At 35.3% G+C, this 20,833-nt stretch overlaps 1 protein-coding gene across 1 annotated transcript in view; it reads left to right on the top strand.

Moving 5' to 3' along the window:
• SCN2A (sodium voltage-gated channel alpha subunit 2) overlaps positions 1-20,833 on the top strand; it is a 172,276-nt gene that overhangs the window by 94,674 nt on the left and 56,769 nt on the right. Inside the window, 3 exon segments of the mRNA XM_017889182.1 lie at positions 2,119-2,463; positions 6,273-6,405; positions 10,745-10,983. Of these exon segments, the coding sequence (XP_017744671.1) occupies positions 2,119-2,463; positions 6,273-6,405; positions 10,745-10,983 (717 nt within the window).

The raw sequence follows: 20,833 nt of genomic DNA, 5'->3' as shown, positions 1-20,833 counted from the left end.
TGGGACTGTAAACTAGTTCAACCATTGTGGAAGACAGTGTGGTGATTCCTCAAGGATCTAGAACTAGAAATACCATTTGACCCAGCCATCCCATTACTGGGTATATACCCAAAGGATTATAAATCGTGCTGCTATAAAGACACATGAACACATATGTTTATTGTGGCACTATTCACAATAGCAAAGACTTGGAACCAACCCAAATGTCCATCCATGACAGACTGGATTAAGAAAATGTGGCACATATATGCCATGGAATACTATGCAGCCATAAAAAAAGGATGAGTTCATGTCCTTTGTAGGGACATGGATGCAGCTGGAAACCATCATTCTCAGCAAACTATCAAAAGAACAGAAAACCAAAAACCGCATGTTCTCACTCATAAGTGGGAACTGAACAATGAGAACACTTCGTCACAGGAAGGGGAACATCACACACTGGGGCCTGTTGTGGGGTGGGGGGAGTGGGGAGGGATAGCATTAGGAGATATACCTAATGTAAATGACGAGTTAATGGGTGCAACACACCAACATGGCACATGTATACATATGTAACAAACCTGCACGTTGTGCACATGTACCCTAGAACTTAAAGTATAATAAAAAAGAAAATAAATCAAAGGAAAAAAAAACCCGTGAGATCTCATGAGGTTTATTCACTAACACAAGAACAGTATGGAGAAAACTGACACTATGATTCAACTATTTCCCACCAGGTCCCTCTCCCAGCAATGGAAATTATGGGAGATACAACTCAAGATGAGATCTGGGTGGGGACATAGCCAAACCATATTAGTCAGGAATATGAAAACCTATATATTAGTAGGTATAAAATAATGGTTTTAATTGTTTTTAAACCCTTGGAGAGGAAAAGATCAAAGAAGTAACACTTAAATGATGAAGTTAGTATTCTTTCCATTAATAATTACATAAATCTAATGCAAGCTAGCTCAAGTAAAAAAGAGAATGTATTAGATGATGTAAATTATGTCTGTGAGTAGCTTTAGGAATGGTTGCATCCAGTAACTCAAGACAGGTTACCATGATCATGTCTTTTTCCACCATATCTGAATCCAGGTTCCTCCCACATGGTGGCAAGATGTCACTGCAGCTCCAAACTTAGAGCCAATATATTTAGCAGTCTTAAGTGAAAAAGCACCATTTCCTCAGCAGTTGTAAAAGACAAGGATATCTTTCAATTGACCAAGCAGGATTTCATGACCATCTTTAAATTATGTATAGAATACACTGATTGACTAGGCCTGGGACATTGCCTGGGACACTGGGAGACCCTAACCTCAATTCCTGCTGCATCCAGGAATTGAAATTAGTGTCTCCCAGATTACCTGGTCTGAGAGTTGAGGAGCATTTCTCAAGGCTAAAAAGGGTACTGATATATATATTAAAAAAATTAAGTGATTGTGATCGGACTCTTAGTGAAAATTTAGTTTTTGTAAATATTGCCCTCAGATATCTTGAGACAGAGACAAAATCGTGAGAATTGGGGAATAAATCATACAGTTATTTCAGCTTGATTTAATTTATTCATGAAGACCATCATAAAATATGCAAAGGGAAGTGGAAAAGCTGCCCCATGTACTATAATTAAACATTCCTACTAGCAACATTAATTATATTCCCTCCATGGTAAGATTTTCATCAGGGCGTGGTCACTAGTGAGCTCTTACTGGCTATATTTTTGACTTCAGAGGATCTAAAGGTAAGTTTGTGTTTAATTGTTTTCCATTGGGCTGTTAACTGGAATTAACTTCTAAGGAAGGATCTATCAAAAATATCATTTCTAGATGCCAGTAAGAGGACAAAACATTATGGGGACAATCTAGCTATGTTGAGGTATGGGTAGAGTGGAAGAAAAGAGAGCAGAAGATGAAAAATGGAGGAAGGAGAAAAAGCAAGAGTGAAATAGAAAAGGTGAACCTTGTAGAAAGTAACAAAATGCCACCAGCAGTCATCAGAGGGGCTCTTGGTTCCACGTGTCCAATGACTTATCCTTGAGTAAGTTAATGACTATGACACAATGAATCAAATTCTGTTTTTCAGAATGCCAGCTCTTAATTCTGTTCATCTGGTTTTTGTTTCTTCTCTTGTTATTCATAGTCCTTACTGAGCATCCGTGGCTCCCTTTTCTCTCCAAGACGCAACAGTAGGGCTAGTCTTTTCAGCTTCAGAGGTCGAGCAAAGGACATTGGCTCTGAGAATGACTTTGCTGATGATGAGCACAGCACCTTTGAGGACAATGACAGCCGAAGAGACTCTCTGTTTGTGCCGCACAGACATGGAGAACGGCGCCACAGCAACGTCAGCCAGGCCAGTCGTGCCTCCAGGGTGCTCCCCATCCTGCCCATGAATGGGAAGATGCATAGCGCTGTGGACTGCAACGGTGTGGTCTCCCTGGTCGGGGGCCCTTCTACCCTCACATCTGCTGGGCAGCTCCTACCAGAGGTGAGGCCAATTAAAATTGCAGCTGATGGGAAGAGAGTTGTGACTGGTGCAGGCAGGAGTGTTTCTCCATTTCCACATCTAAGAATTTGTTGAGTTTGTTGTCCAAAGGCTGGGAGTTTGTTCAATCAAGCTATTATCTTGTAAAATTGTTCTATTCAGACTTTTCTACAAAGTAATCAAAACTTAGGTTGGCTGTCAGAGAATATAATTAGAAGTAATTTTCATCATTATTACTATGGTATGAAACTCGCCAAAAGCAAAGCAACAATTTATCAAGCATGATGTTGGATTAATATAGTTAAATTAAATCCAAGGAAATTAATGCTCATAAATTAAATAAATACTTAAGGATTTTGTGATGGTTGTTCATTTAAAAGGAGATTTAAATACTTCCACTTGCAGTAGATACTATTACTAAGTAGATTTCAATCTCATAGTACAAGATTGCCTCTCTTTGCAGGTCAGAGTGTTGTAACCTTTTTAGCATCCACTCTAATGATCTCAACCATTGTAAATTTGTGTAGTGAAGAACCACTCAAAAAGTACCTGGAGGTTGTCATTTTTAGAGCAGATTCCAATTTTTATATTATTGTCATAAATTCTTATTGTAAACAAAGTGGCCCAAAATCAATCACATGGAAAAGGATTTCAACTACATACTAGACACTTATAGGGCTATATTATTGAAATTTACTTCATAAGCCATAAGATGCCTTTAATGTTGGTATTTTTTTAATTATACTTTAAGTTCTAGGGTACATGTGCTGGAACCAGCCCAAATGTCCATCAGTGATAGACTGGATTAAGAAAATGTGGCGTGGCCGGGCGCGGTGGCTCAAGCCTGTAATCCCAGCACTTTGGGAGGCTGAGACGGACGGATCACGAGGTCAGGAGATCGAGACCATCCTGACTAACATGGTGAAATCCCGTCTCTACTAAAAAACAAAAAACTAGCCGGGCAAGGTGGCGGGCGCCTGTAGTCCCAGCTACTCGGGAGGCTGAGGCAGGAGAATGGCGGGAACCTGGGAGGTGGAGCTTGCAGTGAGCTGAGATCCGGCCACTGCACTCCAGCCTGGGCGACCGAGCGAGACTCCATCTCAAAAGAATTTAAAAAAAAAAAAGAAAAAAGAAAATGTGGCACATATACACCATGGAATACTATGCAGCCATAATGTTGGTATTAAATAAAATTTCATGAGCTAGCAAAAAGTATTTTGGCAATGTCACTTGATTGTTTTTATAGCATTTAAAAGGTCTTCTTATGATTTTTTTTTTACATAGCTCCATTTATTATCATTGGACAACCTCCCTGAGCCACGTAAAAATGATATGGAGTTCGTTTTCAGTTGCCTAATGGTGGAGCTTCTTATCTTGGATTATAAAATACCCATTATCTTCTTCACATTTTTTGCATGGCCTCTCCCCACCTCCTTCTACCAGAGAAGTGTCCAGGTATCCTGGAGTCAGGTTGAACCATGAGAAAAGTAGAACTTTATAGTGGAGGAACCAGGAAGAATGAAAAGAGAACATCAGTTCTTCTTAAAAAATGATAGTAGCTAACCATGTACCAGACACTCTCCAGAACACTTTACATGTGTTAACTCATTTAACCCTCATAACAACCCTTTTTGATAGTTAGTAATATTATCCCTATTTTGCAGAGGAGGAAACTGAGGCTTGTGCATGGTAGAGCTAAGATTTGACCCCAGTTATGCTGGTCACTGAACCTACATTCTATCGACACTGAAATATTGCCTCCCATTGAGTTATTTTTAATTTTTTTAAATTGAAAAGAAGAGATGGTTAAGGAAATAAACACATAAACACTTTCATTTTAACCAGTGTTTCCCAAAATATACTTCACTTTCATACTACTTACATCAGAATCTCATGGGATGCTTCTTAAAACTAGAGATTCCTGTGCCTACCCAGACCTATTCAGACCAAAACACTGATAAGAAAATGTCTGGGAATCTTCTTCCTTAACAAGCATCCCACATAATTCTTATACATAACAAAGTATGTTTATCACTGATCTTGATAAATGTTAATTGGATAAATAAAAGCAAATCTACAATTACCATGCATGAATATAGAGAGACTGTCAGTCTGTCAGAAATTATTTAGCATTTATCAATAATTATCATAAATCTCCTGTCCTATCAGAGAGGATGGCACAAATCCCTGAAGGCAAAGTTGGGGCCAGCTTGAAGCAAAGCTTCGTGTGATCCCTTTATTTCCTGCTTCCTCAACTTCATTCTTTAATCTTAGAATCTTAGGTGCTTTGGGGCAGGGCACTGTACTATTGAAAAGTTGAGATGAAGGTGCAGACAAATGAAGTAGGCTTTTGGAGAATGCAGAGGGGAAATGACAATAGAAAATAAATAGCTATGGGCAAATGACACCCTTGAAAGCACATAATTTCCTGTACTTTACACATAAATTCAATTGAAACAATTTAACTTAAGAAAGAATTTTCTCTGTAGTGTCATTAGCAGTTTTGGAATCTATTTGAAAATGAGACAAATCTAGGTTTGTACATGTGCCTCTGTGTAGAACAGAAGGTACTAGATGATCTCCATGTGACCCTATTGTTTTTCTCCTTAAACCTTTGCCTCTTTCTGACAAGCCGAAGTATTTTAAATTGAGAGGCACCCTTTTGATTAAAAGAGTTTTATTTTTAGAGAGAGGTTATTCTTTTCTTACTAATTTTCTTTTTTACCTTAAAATTAATTTTAGAATGATGTATATGAATGTTTATCACCATTAGTGACAATCATATGCATTGAGTGGAAATTTTGGTTTTGAATATGTATGCATTAAAATAATTCAGCTTACAAAAGATAAAATACTGCTAATTGTTCACACCATAATATGATGTGACCAAAATAAATAATATTTTGATCATATTATTATATTTTGATCATATTGTTCAAAATCCTCAAATAAATAGGGAAAATCCTCAAATAAATGAAACTTTTAAATTTATTATTAGCACTCAGAATTTGAAATTCTTTAGTTTTTCCTTTTTTTCCCCCTGTGATAATTAACATCATTTGATCTCCTGAAGTAGGAACAAATTTTCGCCCATGTTGAAATCCTGATGAATTTATTCTGGAATAGGAGATAATCAGATCACTGTATCATTACTAAAAATCATAATCCCCCACATTGGTATTAGCTCCTTAAATTAGAGTCTTAGTGCCAAGGGTGGATTGTTTTGTGGATTAAGTTGTTTTTTAAATATAGGGCAAAGTTATAGATTAGTTCTAAAATTTAGTTTTGTAATTAGGAATGTTGGGAAATGTTACCTGTCTCTAATGAATGAAGGCATTTGAAAACTGGAATTCACGTTTTAGGGGAACTAGTACTGATGCATATGAAGGAAACTTTCAAACCTTTTTCTTCATATATTAAACAACCTGAATATATGTCTATAAAGATCTAAAAACTCAACCTGAGTGAAAATTAAGAAACAATATTTTTGGTTTGAAGTCCTAAGTAGGACTGGCTGAAATGCTAAAAGGCCATCTGTCCAGTAGTAGACCTGTAGTAGATCTGGACCCCAAATCCCTGGGATGCAGGAATAGGAAAGCCCATCTTGACAAACCCAAGCCTCCCCAAAAGCTGAAAATCTGATGGACTTTCAAACACCCTCCAATAATTATAATTCCAACAATATCTTAGTGAGCTTTTTACATCTGAGAAAGCATGGTGTATATTTAGTTAAATAACAACCGTTATAGGAATGCTTTGGGCTTTGCTGCTTTCAAAAATAGTGGTTATTTTATCTGAAATTCTATTTTTAGGGCACGACTACTGAAACAGAAATAAGAAAGAGACGGTCCAGTTCTTATCATGTTTCCATGGATTTATTGGAAGACCCTACATCAAGGCAAAGAGCAATGAGTATAGCCAGCATTTTGACCAACACCATGGAAGGTATGTCAAAAGTCCTGCATCATAGTTACTTGGTGCTTTGGTAATGATAAAAAAACACTTCATAAATTTCAATAAAATACTTCCTGACTTGATACCGTATCATCATTATACATTTTACTAAGTAAAAGTAAAATCCGTGCACAACTCATGGATTCTATTATCTTCCATAGATTTTTTATACTTAGCCTCCAGAAAGTTGCTGCAAATTTAAGGTATATTTTGAACACCACTTTCATCCATTAAATTCTAAATACTGAAACTTGTGTGCATGACATTGAAAAGAGTAATGATAAATGCTTATCCTTATGATGATGCTAAGCCATTTGGATTGTATTAACTGCTTGAGACACAGTTATAGAATCCTGTGACTTAACCAGAAATATAAATTAAAAATGTGAATTAGGATTTAATATTAACTTCCTTGAAGCAAAGTGTTTAAAATTTCATAGTCCTACTTTTGCCTTTCTCTGACTAGATTCTTACAATATATCAGCTTTCTCTTTAGTTGCAGATTGTATCTGAATAGTTAACATAATGTTTAGCAGTCTGGATCTCAGAATGCCAAAATAAAGACTTTGGGGACAACTTAATCTGTGATCAATTTCTGGCTCTGCCATATGTTAAATATGTTAATTTGTGACTTTGAATTTCAGTCTCCTCATCAGTAAAGTATGGACGATGATGTTTAGGCATAAGGTTGTTGAATGGATTAAATAAGCCTTCTTAGATAAAACACTGACGTATTTGGCATGCAGAAAACAGTTAATAAATATTATCATTATTAGTTGTTTTGTTGTTGTTATTTTTGTTAATTCACATGTTTTTGCCTTTCCATACTGTAAGAGAATTCAAACAACTATCAACTTCAACCACTTGGAAAACATTTTCATGTAAAATGTATTCTATCCCCCTTCCTTGCCCTCCTATTCTCTCCTCTCCCTATCTCTTCACAAACCTTCTCCCTTGTATCCCTTCCCAGGTATGTGTGTGAGTGTGTGTGTGTGTGTGTGTGTGTAGATGTGTCAAAGGAGAAGAGAAAAGGTGAATGAAAGCAAAAGAGAGCAAGCATACACATCCCTTTCTTATTGATAATTAGATTTTCTCTTGAGATTGGATAGACTCCTGGAATAATTCTTTTGCAGTCTGTATGCAAAGATCCCATAATATTATTAATACCAATACGAAAAGTCACAGATAGAAAAAACTCACAGTGTAGACGACTGTGCACATCACAGACAAGTCAGTATTACGAGACCCAATTTTCATAATGTCCTAATGCAGTATCAGAAACCTTTTCACTGATTTCAATGGAATATTAAACTCTAGTACGTTCTTCCCCAACCTCGCCTGCGTTAGCTTGCACTCCCTCTTCCCCCCAGCTGCCAGTAGCTTGCTCCTCCCTGTCCCTCCAGGTAAATCTTTTGAAGATTGTCTGGCCTTCTGCTCCTTGCCATAGCAAAACCACTGAAAGGAAGCTGCCAGTGGTTCTGCTACCGATGTCAGCAGCATGTCTGCTCCCTAAAGCAGGAAGTAGAGAAGGAGACAGGGTAAGTCTCAATCAACAGTCATGCTTTGCACTTCTCATAGCATTAAGTTTGAGCTAAATAAGGCATTACTTACAAAACCTCAAATATCCACAAGATTGGACTTGCCAACTAGTTAAGATTTGGAGTTCAAAATAAATGCACCCACACATCTCTCCATGAAACTATGTGACATGGAGTTGCTTAGGATGGAAAGGATATTCTAGGAATAAGCGCAACCTAGGAAGTTGAAGACTGAGAGTGTTTTCATTTTATTATCTGCAGAGCTTTTGACTTTGTATATTTGCGAGAAATGATGGCCATGTTTTTATTCTGTTTTTATCATTTATCTAGAATGAAAACTGACTTTTCTTTATTCAATTGTATGTAGACACATTGAGTGTGACATTCGTCAAGGTTGGTTGTTAGCAATATCACGTACATGCATACTCAAGGTGACTTAAGATAGTCCTTTTTTTTTTTTTTTGGTTTCTGATAATGGTGCAAAGTTTTCTTGGTTGACATAATCTCTTTCCTTGGGGATCCTTTCTTCTATGTCTGATCATTGTTTAGTTCGCCTTCCCTTTTTATGAACCGGGGATGTTGATCCAGTTGGCAATTTTGTTTTCCTTCTTTTAACTACAGCCAAGTCTCTGTTGTCCAGGGTAATGGATAGCCTCATGCTTAGTGAAGCAGTAATGAATAAGCAAAATGAACCATTTGCTTTTCAAATTTTAAAAGTGCAAAATCACATAGAAATGTTTTCTGGTCACACCTTTGTGAAGGATGTTGGGAAGGTGAGTTAGAAGCACCTAAAGAATCAAGGTGAGCCAGCAAAAGACACAAGGCTTATTGTAAGTGATTCTAAGTGTGGATAGCCCATGCAGGAATAATGGAGATGTGGCTGCAGTTCTCTCCTGAATGCTTTGCTTTGTTTTAAAGTGTGAGATTCCCTCCCCCCCCGCCACTTTTTTTTGGAATGAATAATTGAAATGACTTTATTTGTTAAGAACAGCTTTAAACCAAACTTTTGCCCGGTTATTCCTACTGTCCAAGATGAGGTCACACCTGCTGATTGTCATTTTTAAAACTTTTCTCAGTTTAATTTTTTTCTATCCAGTTCCTGTTTTGGCTTTCCTCTTTTTTGCTGAATGGTAATGGAAAGAAAAAGTCCATATTATGACAATATACAGACAAAATTAAATTTTGTAATTTCTCTTTTGTTATTTGCTGTAAATAATAATATCTCCTTTTAACTTTCAATGTAAATATAAGGTTATTTGGGAGTTCAGAAGTATTTCCAAAATAACTAGTACATAATAACTATATTTTTTCTTGAATTATAAATCAAATATTATTTATTGTTTACAAAGTTATGTACTAAGATAAATGGAAACAAACTGTGCACTTGAAGAATTTCAATATCCAAAGAGACAACTGACAAATCTACTTTTAGTGGAAATTTTAAAAACAATGAACAATAAATTAATTTACTTAGGAAAATAGAATTATAGAATTGATTTGTGGCAAATGTTGATTAGTAGAAGAAAAATTATTATCTGTTGTTGTGATTGTCCTTTCATAGGCTGGTCACAGTCTTACAAGGTTTAGTTCATAGTAAACTGTGCCGGATGTGGACAGATGTTCCAGTTGCCACAATAGTATTAAAGTGACTGACTAGAGTCAACTATGCCATGGATTTAAAAAGAAGAAACCTTCCCTCTATTTCATTGCTAAGAGGTGGTGGCCACATTTTGGCAGAACAGGTAATAGGGTGTACAGCAATGATATTGACAGAAAACAACAGATTCTGCATATTTTTCCACTCATAAGTTGATGAAGAGATTATCTTGCCAAAGGAAGATGGTAGACAATTTTTCACTTCCTAATTCCCCAAATTTCTTTGCCAATATTTACCAAATGTTAGTACTTTGGGTATCACCTTAAAGATCTGTGCATTTCTGTCTTCTCCCCCAATATTTGGTTGAAATTCTTCTTGACATCGTTGTGCATTTTCCTTGGATAAATGCATTTTAATATAAAATTTTATGTCATAGGTTTGATTGAGAGTTATGTATTTCAAACATTAAAATAAATGTATACCATGAAAATGTATGAATTATATGTATATTTCACTTAAATCTTTTGTATTTTTTCAGTAATAAATGAGTTCCACTTTGTGAAATGTTGATTTGTAATAACAGTGAGGACTCCAGTTCCTTAGGCTGGGATATTTTCTCTTCTTTTATGCCCTCTACTTAAATGAGAAATGTAGAGAGATGGAACTTTGTTATGTCTAATATGCAAGCCTATAATCTAATAAAATCTGAGACTTTTAAACTAAGATTGGTGACACTGACAAAATTATCTAATTAGAAGATCACCAAAACATATCTAATCCAAGAAACTGGCATTCAGTGTGACTGATTAAGGTCCTTAGGACATCTCCTGAGATATCTATGATAACATATATACTTCTTGCTCTATTTGGAACATGGATGAGCTTTAAGTGCACTCAATGCAAGTTCTACCCATTAGTTTCTAGCAGCCTTGTAAGTATCAGACAGTTTAGATTTTCTGATAGAATCTTGGAAGCTATGTTTAGCCAGAATACATTTGGAAAGCTTACTAGCCTTTCTGTACTGATCCTTTCTATGACAGGAAACCCACTGTAAAATTTTTCCTGTTCCTCCAGCAGATTAACCCATAATATCTTTTAACAACTTTAGATTTTTAAAATTGCTTTAATTTAAACCAAAGACTGCTTAACAGAAAGTAAGCAGTTTTCATGAGGATTCTAACTTTTTTTCTTCCAGAACTTGAAGAATCCAGACAGAAATGCCCACCATGCTGGTATAAATTTGCTAATATGTGTTTGATTTGGGACTGTTGTAAACCATGGTTAAAGGTGAAACACCTTGTCAACCTGGTTGTAATGGACCCATTTGTTGACCTGGCCATCACCATCTGCATTGTCTTAAATACACTCTTCATGGCTATGGAGCACTATCCCATGACGGAGCAGTTCAGCAGTGTACTGTCTGTTGGAAACCTGGTAAGCCTCACTGAGAGTTTCTCTTCCCATTGAAAGATTTTATAATTGCCTTAGTGAATTTTACATATTGCTCTCAAATTAAATATCAACTAATTGGCCATGTATACCTTGACATCAAATGTTTAGCATCCTTTTAAATAACAAAATATATTGTTACCATAGTGCAAAAGAGTCAAAATTTATGTATAATTTGATTTAGAATTGAATTTAAATTGCTTATTTATTAGAAGATGATTCTCAATTGTCTTCCAAGGACATTGATCTATAACAAAATTCTAACGTATTTTTAAGATATTTAGAATAGTTTCTTTAGGACATGTCTGCATTTACTAAACAAATTATAAAATATGCCCAAGTCAGATAATTTTGAAATATCATTTGTAGGTACTTGAAGATGGACTACGTGGGAGGATACATCATATGAGGAATCATTGTTTTTTGTTTTTGTTTCTTCTACAGTCTTAGCAATATTAAATTTAGAAATTATTTATACAATTTTGTTAAAATATATATTAGCATTCACTGGATACATGTTGATATCATAATGTAGTATAGTATAGTGATAGATATTAGAGTGGTCTTATACAGAGAGACAAAATGAAGAAAATCACGCAAAAAAGTGTATTTATACAAGTATAAAATGCTTATTAAGTTCCCAACTTGATAAATGAACATATAAGCAGGTTATATAGAGATTGTAAATAATATGGCCTAAAGTATAACATACAATATTTTTAGGCTCTGAAGTAACCACTACATTTTTGAATTATATTTCAGGTAGGACTGACCTGAATTAAATGATAAAGTTGGCATATGTTGGCCACTTATTTTGTATCAGAGATTGGACTAAATGGTTTACATTAAATCTCTCTCTCTAGATTCCCCAAAAAATCAGTCTTAAGATATTTACTATAAATTGTCTGTATTTTGCAGTTGGGAAACTGTATCCATGAGAAATTAACAGAGAAATGGAAGGTTTGAATGCTGTATCAGACTCTGAAAGCTATTTCAGAGACTATCGTAAGCTATGGGCAAAGATCACAGAAGCTTAGAGTAGGAAAGGACAATAATATTACCTAGTTCAAATTCAGAGCTATGTAAGAATCTCTTCAACATTATTTCTAAAAAAAAAAGCGGGGTAGTGGGGTGGCAATTGAAACAAGAAAGCCTTTGGAGGTAATATGTTATAATCCAAGTTGAATGAGCTTAAGCAAAAATAAAGGGAATTCATTACCTCACGTTACTGAAGCCCACTTGGAACTAGTTCTAGGTCCTAACCTGGCTAGATTCAGGTTCTCAGCCAGCATCATTGGGAATCAGCTTCTTGTCTCTCTTCTTCCCAATATGTGACCTTCCTCTCTGGCTGGGTATTTTCTTACTATTGCCAACATTCTATCAACTTTTATTCTACTAATATAGCTCCAGGTACAGAAAGTTTGTGCTTCCTAATTAGTAGCTTTAATTAAGGCCCACAAATTGAATATCACTGACCTGGTTGGAGTTACATGGCCATTTCTAAATCAGTCAGTTACCCTAGCTCTTGGTTTTAATGCCATATTTGCCTAAATCAGAATCATATCTTATCACTGGAGGCAGAATAAATGAGTTAAATCATGAAGAGAAAAATTAAGATACCATTACCAGAAGGAGGATAGATTCTAGAAAGAAATAACCAATAAATAGACAATTCAAGCTGGGGCTGGTCTTATGTGTTAAGGAATGTAGGATCTGTATCTGAGGAGAATTTTGGAATACTAGAAAATCCATGGGCAGGATACACATTCTTCTCAAATGCCTATGGGACATTCCCTAGGATAAGTTATAGGTTAGGTCATAAAACACACCTCAATAAACTTAAAAAATTAAAATAATACAAAGTATTTTTCTGATACAAAATAAAATGAAATTAGAAATCAATAACAAGTCAATGTGGAAAATCACAAATATTTGGAAATTAAACAACTTACTCTTAAATAACCAATGAGTCAAGAAGATGTCATAAGAGAAATTAGAAAATACTTTAAGGATGACTGAAAATCAAAACAAACCAAACTGAAATTAATGAGGGCAGCTAAAACAATATTTAAAGACAAATTTATACTGTAAATGTCTGTGGTAAAATAGAAGATTTCCCAAATTGCTAATTTAAGCTCCTCTTTAAGAAACTATATAAAGCATTGCAAATTAACCTGAAGTTAACAGAAAAGGCAAATAACAAAGAAGAGAAAATAACAGATAAAATAAACCCAAAAGTTATTTCTTTGAAAAAATCAACAGAATTGACAAATCTTTAAGCTAGGCTAACCAAGAAAAAAAGAGGAAAGACACAAATTATTAGAAGTAGGAATGAAGAGAGGATATCACCATGGGTCTTTTAGAAATAGAAAAGGAGCATAAGAAATAGAATAAAATTAAACACCAGCAAACTAGATAACCTAGGTGAAATTGAAAAATTCCTAGGAAGTAACAAACTCCCAAAACTGACTCAAGAAGTAGGAGACTATCTCAATATACCTATAATAAGTAAAAATTGAATTCACAATTAAAAAAAAAAAAAACTTCCTGCCAAAAAAAGCCTGAGTCCAGATAATTTCACTGGTGAATTTTGCCAAATGTTCAATGGACTGTTACATCAATCCTTAACAAACTGTTCCAACAAACCGAAGAGAAGGGAATACTTCTCAACTCACTTTATGAAGCTAGAATTACCCTGATATTAATGCCAGACAAAAATATTACAAGAAAAGAATACAGACACAAATATAGACCAGCCACATCCCATATGAGCATAAGCACAAAAATCCTCAACAAAATACTAGAAGCCAAATGACCCAACATATTTAGATATTTGGATTATGTACTCAGAATAAGTGAAATTTATCCCAATGATGCAAGGCTGGACCAACATAAAAAATTAATGTAATATATCATATTAATTTTTAAGACTATACAATCATCTCTACAGATGCTGTAATCACATGGAAAAAGCCAAAGTGTTTCATGATAAAAACACTCAGCAAACATCAAATAGAAAAGAACTTTAGCCTGATAAACACCACCTCAAAAGACCCCACACCTATCATCATTCTTAATAGTTACTTTAGATGCTTTTACCTTCAGGTCAAGAAGAAGGCAAGGATGCTTGCTCTTGCTACTTCTTTTCAATACTGTACTGAAAGATCTAACCAGGGAAATAAGACAAGAAAAAGATATTAATGGCATCTAGATTAGAACACAAGAAGTAAATTCTGTTAACGAATACATAATCTTGTATTTAGAAAATCCTATAAAATGCACACACACACACACAACTGTTAGAACTAATGAATAAGATTGCAGAATACAAGATCAATATACAAAACTCAATTATATTTCTAAACACTACTAATGAACAATCAGAAAATAAAATTGGGAAAATTCTGTTTATAATAACATCAAAAAGAGTAAAATACTTAGGAATAAATTTAATAAAATAAGTGTGAAACTTGTACACTGAAAACTATAAAACATTGTTGATAGAAATTAAAGAAATACTAACTAAATGAAAACACATTTATATTCATAGATTAGAAGAAAATATTGTTAAGATGGCAATACTCACCAAATTAATCTACAAATGTAATGCAATCCATATCAAAATCCCAGCTACCTATTTTGCAGAAAGTGACAAATTGACTAAAAATTTTATACGAAAATGCAAGAGACCATGTGCCACACAATCTTAACTAGAAAAAAAAACAAAGTTGTAGAACTCAAACTTCCAAATTTTAAAACTTACTACAAAGCAAATGTAAGCAAGATAGTTTGGTACTGGCATAAGGATAGCTATATACATCAATGGAATCAAATTGAAATTCCACCAGTAAATCATTACATTTATGTTAAATTAATTTTCAACAAGACTACTAGACCATTTGATTAAGGTAAGAAGCCTTTTCAACAAATGGTGCTTGGACAAGTGAGTATCAACATATGAAAGAATGGAATTGAACCCTTACTTAATAACATACATAAAAATTAAGATAGGTCAGAGGCCTAAATGTAGAGCTAAAACTATGAACTGTTAGAAGAAAATTTAGAAGTAAATCTTCATGACCTGTTATTAAGCAATGATTTCTTAGATATGACACCAAAAGCACAAACAATAACAATAAGAAAAAAAACGTTCATTAGACTTTATCAACATTGGCAACTTTCATACTGCAAACAATATCATCAAGTAAAAGGACAACTTACAGAATGGAAGAGGACATTTGCAACCCAGATATCTGATCATGATTTGTATCTAATATATATAAAACATTCTTATAACTCCACAACAAACAAAATAGATAATTCACTAAAAATGACATATTAACAAAGAAGATAGACAAAAGGCCAATAAGCACATAAAAGATGGCCAGCATAACTGGCTAATTTTAAGGGAAAGGCAAATCAAAACTAAAATGAGACACCACTTCACACATACTAAGATGGCTATAATCAGAAAGAAACCCAATACCATTTTTTGGCAAGGATGTGGAAAAATTGGAATGCTTATTCTTTATTTTGAGAATATAAAATGATGCAATCACTTTGGATAATAATTTAGCTGTTCCCCAAAAAGTTTAGGTTAGAGTTACCATATGACCTGGCAATTTTACTAATTTCTTCGGATATATATCTAAGAGAATTAAAACGTATTTCCACATGAATGCTTATAGAATATTATTCATAATACTAAAAATTAAAAACAATTCAAAATGTCTATCACCTGATGAATGGATAAACAATATCCATCCAATAAAATGTTATTCATCCATAAAAAGGAATGAAGTATTGCTACAATCTACAACATGAATAAACCTTGAAAACATTATATTAAGTGAACAAAGCCAGTCACAAAAGGTTACATATCATATTGCTACATTTATATGAAATGTTCAAAATAGGCAAATCCATAGAGACAGAAAGTACATGAGTGGTTGCCGGGCAGCAGGGATTAGGGTAAATGGGAGCAACAACTAACTAATGGGTATGTAGCTTCTTTTTAAGGTAATGAAAATGTTCTAAAATTCAGTAATTGTGATGATTGTACAAGTCTGTGAATATATTACAAGCCTCTGAATTGCATACTAATATTTCATAGTAGGCATGTTTCACTATTTTTTCTTCCAATCACCTATTGATGGATAATCAAGTTGATTCCAGATACTTTACCCCCATGTTGCAGTAAACATTCTTGTATATATCACCTTTCATAATGCTGTATTAACTTCTAGAGAATAGATTTCCAGGATTGAAGTATTCCCAATATTAAACATATTCGTGTCACATAAAAATTATATGATATGCAAAGAAATAGGAAAATGTGACTCATAGTTAATAGATTAAAGCAGTATGTAGAAATAGATCTAGACATGAACAAATTGTTAGAATAAACAAAAAAGGACTTTGGAGGCGCTATTGTAAATATGTTGAGCAATTTAAAGGAAAAATGTACTCATAAGGAATAAACAGAGAACATGAGCAGAAAAAAAATGAAAACTATAAAAAGAATCATTTAGACATTTTATAATTGAAAAGTACATATTCTAATATAAAAAATTCACTGGATGTGTTTAAAAGAAAATTGCAGATGTCAGAAGAAATAGTTGTTAACTCGAAGCACATTAATAGAAATTATCCAATTTGAACACTAGAGAATTGAAAGGAAAAATGAACTGAGTCTGACTATAATATGGGATAATATCAAGTAGTCTAAATATTTATATAATGGGAGAATCAGAAGGAGAAAATAGACAGAATGAAACAGAGCAAATATTTGAAGAAACAGTGGCCAAAAATTTCCTAAAGTCGGTGAAAAATATTAACTTACAGACCTTAATGTTACCTTATAAAATGTTAGTGAACATCAACAGGATAAATGTAAAGTAAGCCCATACTTAGGCATATCTTAGTCATGCTGCTGAAAACAACAGCAATAACAAAAAGCTCTGGAAACAACGAGAAGAAAAATATTTACTATATACATGAGATTAACATCTTACCAGAAATAATTCAGGCCAGAAGAAGGTGGCCAGATAAAATAAAGAAATAAAAGCCCATTATTCTACAGAAAGTGAAACTATCTGTCAGAAATTAAAATGAAATAAAGAATTTTAAGATAAACAAAAACCTAAAAAAGCTGTTACCACCAGAACTACCCTACAAGAAATGTTAATGGAAGTTCTTTAGGCCGAATGGAAAAAATAGCAGATCGAAATTTGGTTCTGGGAATGATGGTCACTAGATATGAATAAATGTGGGTAAATACGAAAGACTATCTTTTTTGTCCTTAATTTTTTTTCACATTTATTTGAGGTTCGGGGTATATATACAGGTTTGTCACATAAATGAATTGTAAATCACAGGGGTTTGGTATACAGATTATTTCATCACCCAGGTAATAAGCATAGTACACCGTAGGTAGTTCTTTGATACTCATCCTCTTCCCACCCTCCACCCTCCACCCTCCAGTGTCTGTTGTCCCCTTCTTTGTGTTCCTATGAACTCAATGTTTAGTTCCCACCTATAAGTGAGAACATGCAGTATTTGGCTTTCTGTTGCTGTGGTAAATTTTTTAAAAAGACAACTGATTGTTTAAAGTGGGGATTTATAACATAGTTAAGTGTGAAATATGTGAAAAGATTAGAATTTTTTGAGACGGAGTCTCACTCTGTCGCCCAGGCTGGAGTGCAGTGGTGCGATCTTGGTTCACTGAAGGTCCACCCCCTGGGTTCACGCCATTTTCCTGCCTCAGCCTCCCAACTCGCTGGGACTACAGACACCAGCCACCACATCTGGCTAATTTTTTCTTTTTTCTTTTTGCATGTTTAGTGCAGACGGGGTTTCACCGTGTTAGCCAGGATGGTCTCAATCTCCTGACCTTGTGATCCACCCGTTTTGGCCTCCCAACGTGCTGGGATTACAGGCAGGAGCAACCATGCCTGGCCAGAACATTTTATATAAAGTGTTACAATATTAATTCTACATAAAAAATTACAAGAAAGTATCCCTCATGAACACAGAAGCAAAAAATCATTAGCAAAATATGATCAATAAAATAGAGCAATAGAGAAAAAGGTAATAAATACTTAACTTCTTAAACATGTGGGGATTATCTCAGAAAAGTAAGATTCATTTAACATCTGAAAAGTGATAAATTAATTGGCCATATTACCTCTAAAAGAATAAAGGAAAGCCTAAGATCATCTCAATAGTTGCAGAAAAGGATCTGACAAAACTTACCAGCCATTCGTGAGAAAAACTCTCAGTAAACTAGGAATAGAAAGTAACTTTCTCAAGTTGTTAAGGATGTTTAAGAAAACCCTACATCTAGTCATGTGTGGAGGCTCACGCCTGTAATCCTAGCACTTTGTGAGGCTGAGGCAGTGGATCACCTGAGGTCAGGAGTTCAAGACCAACGTAGCCAACATAGTTGGTACATAGTACCCCATCTGCACTAAAAATACAAAAAATTAGCTGGGCGTGGTGGCAGGCGCCTGTAATCCCAGCTACCAGGGAGGCTGAGACAGGAGAATTGCTTGAACTCAGGAGGCGGAGGTTGCAGTGAGCTGAGATCAAGCCACTGCACTCCACACTCCAACCTGGGCAACAAGAGTGAAACTCTGTCAAAACAAAACAAAAAGGAAGGAAGGAAGGAAGGAAGGAAGGAAGGAAGGAAGGAAGGAAGGAAGGAAAGAAAGAAGAAAGAAGAAAGAAGAAAGAAGAAAGAAAGAAAGAAAGAAAGAAAGAAAGAAAGAAAGAAGAAAGAAAGAAAGAAAGAAAGAAAGAAAGAAAGAAAGAAAGAAAGAAAGAAAGAAAGAAAGAAAGAAAGAAAATCCTACACCTAATATTTTACTTATCAGTGAGATGTGTAAGTAGTGAATTCTTGCTGCTTAGAAAAATGGAGTGCTTTCCCCTGAAAACGGACAAATATGTCAATTTTTACCACTTGTATTCAACTTTGCACTGGAAGTTTTACCAACTGAAGTAAAGGGGAAAAAACACAAATAAAATGTATAAATATTGAAATGTCGTAGAAGTGTCTATTTCATCAACATGATCATATTATAGACGATCCTAATAAATCTTTGCAACAGTGATTAGAAATAAACAATGATTTTAAATATTTTATTTGCCATAATAGCAAAAAACACAAATAATATAGTAATAAATTTAACAAATCATTTCAAGACACCTACATTAAAAACATTGAAACATGGCTGAGAATAATTACAGAAGATTTAAACAAATGGAAATATATATGCCATGTTCATGCAACAGAAGATTCGATATTATTAAGAAATTAATTCTACCCAAATGTATCTGTCAATTCAACCCAATCCCAGTAAAAAATGTCACAGATTTTCTTTGTAGAAATTGCTGAAATGACTTTCTATGCATATACACAGTGCTTAAAATTGCCAAAATAATACTGATAAAAGAATAATGAAAACATTAACATACCTGACTTCAAGGCTTGTTATAAAGCTGTGCTAGTCAGGAATCTACAGTATTGGCATAAACAAAGATATCAATGGAACATAATGCTGAGTTCATAAATAGATCCAAACTATATGTCAATGGATTTTTTGACAAAGACACTACAGAAAGGAAATAGAAGAAAGAAAGTATTTTCACCAAAGTATCAGGAACACTTAAATAAATGTACGGAAAATAAATAAACCTCCCCGTTCAATCTTATGCCACATGCCAGAATCAATATGGATTGTAGACTAAGCAAAAAAGCTAAAACAGATGGGAGGTTCCAAGATGGCCAAATAGGAACAGCTCCAGTCTGCAGCTCCCAGCGTGAGCAACGCAGAGGATGGGTGATTTCTGCATTTCCACCTGAGGTACCAGGTTCATCTCACTGGGGCTGGTCAGGCAGTGGGTGCAGTCCACAGAGCAGGGTGGGGCATCGCCTCACCTGGGAAGCATAAGGGGTTGGGGAATTCCCTTTCTTAGCAAAGGGAAACCATGACAGACAGTACCTGGAAAATCAGGACACTCCCACTCTAATAATGCGCATTTCCAATGGCCTTAGCAAACGGCACACCAGGAGATTATATTCTGCACCTGGCTCAGAGGGTCCCAAGCCCATGGAGCCTCACTCACTGCTAGCACAACAGTAGGAGATCAAACTGCAAGGCTACAGCGAGGCTGGGGGGAGGGGCATCCACCATTGCTGAGGCTTCAGTAGGTAAAAAAATTGACCAGGAAGCGTGAACTGGGTGGAGCCCACCACAGCTCAAGGAGGCTGGCCTGCCTCTGTAGACTCCACCTCTGGGGGCAGGGTATAGCTGAACAAAAGGCAGCAGAAACTTCTGCAGACTTAAACATCCCTGTCTGACAGCTTTGAAGAGACTAGTGGTTCTCCCATCATGGAGTTTGAGATCTGAGAATGGACAGACTGCCTCCTCAAGTGGGTCCCTGTCCCCTGAGTAGCCTAACTGGGAGACATTTCCCAGTAGGGACTGACTGACACCTCATACAGCTGGGTGTCCCCCTGAGATGAAGCTTCCAGAGGAAGGATCAGACAGCAACATATGCTGTTCTGCAATATTTGCTGTTCTGCAGCCTCCACTGGTGATACCCAGGCAAACAGGGTCTGGAGTGGACCCCCAGCAAACTCCAACAGACCTGACACTGAGGGTCCTGACTGTTAGAAGGAAAACTAACAAACAGAAAGGACATCCACACCAAAACCCCATCTGTATGTCACCATCATCAAAGACCAAAGGTAGATAAAACCACAAAGATGGGGAGAAATCAGAGCAGAAAAGCTGAAAATTCTAAAAATCAGAGTGCCTCTTCTCCCCCAAAG

This window comes from Rhinopithecus bieti, unplaced genomic scaffold (genome assembly GCF_001698545.2).
Source record: "Rhinopithecus bieti isolate Rb0 unplaced genomic scaffold, ASM169854v2 scaffold_18745, whole genome shotgun sequence".
Taxonomy (NCBI): Eukaryota; Metazoa; Chordata; class Mammalia; order Primates; family Cercopithecidae; genus Rhinopithecus; species Rhinopithecus bieti.
This window is presented reverse-complemented; position numbering and strand designations above follow the sequence as displayed.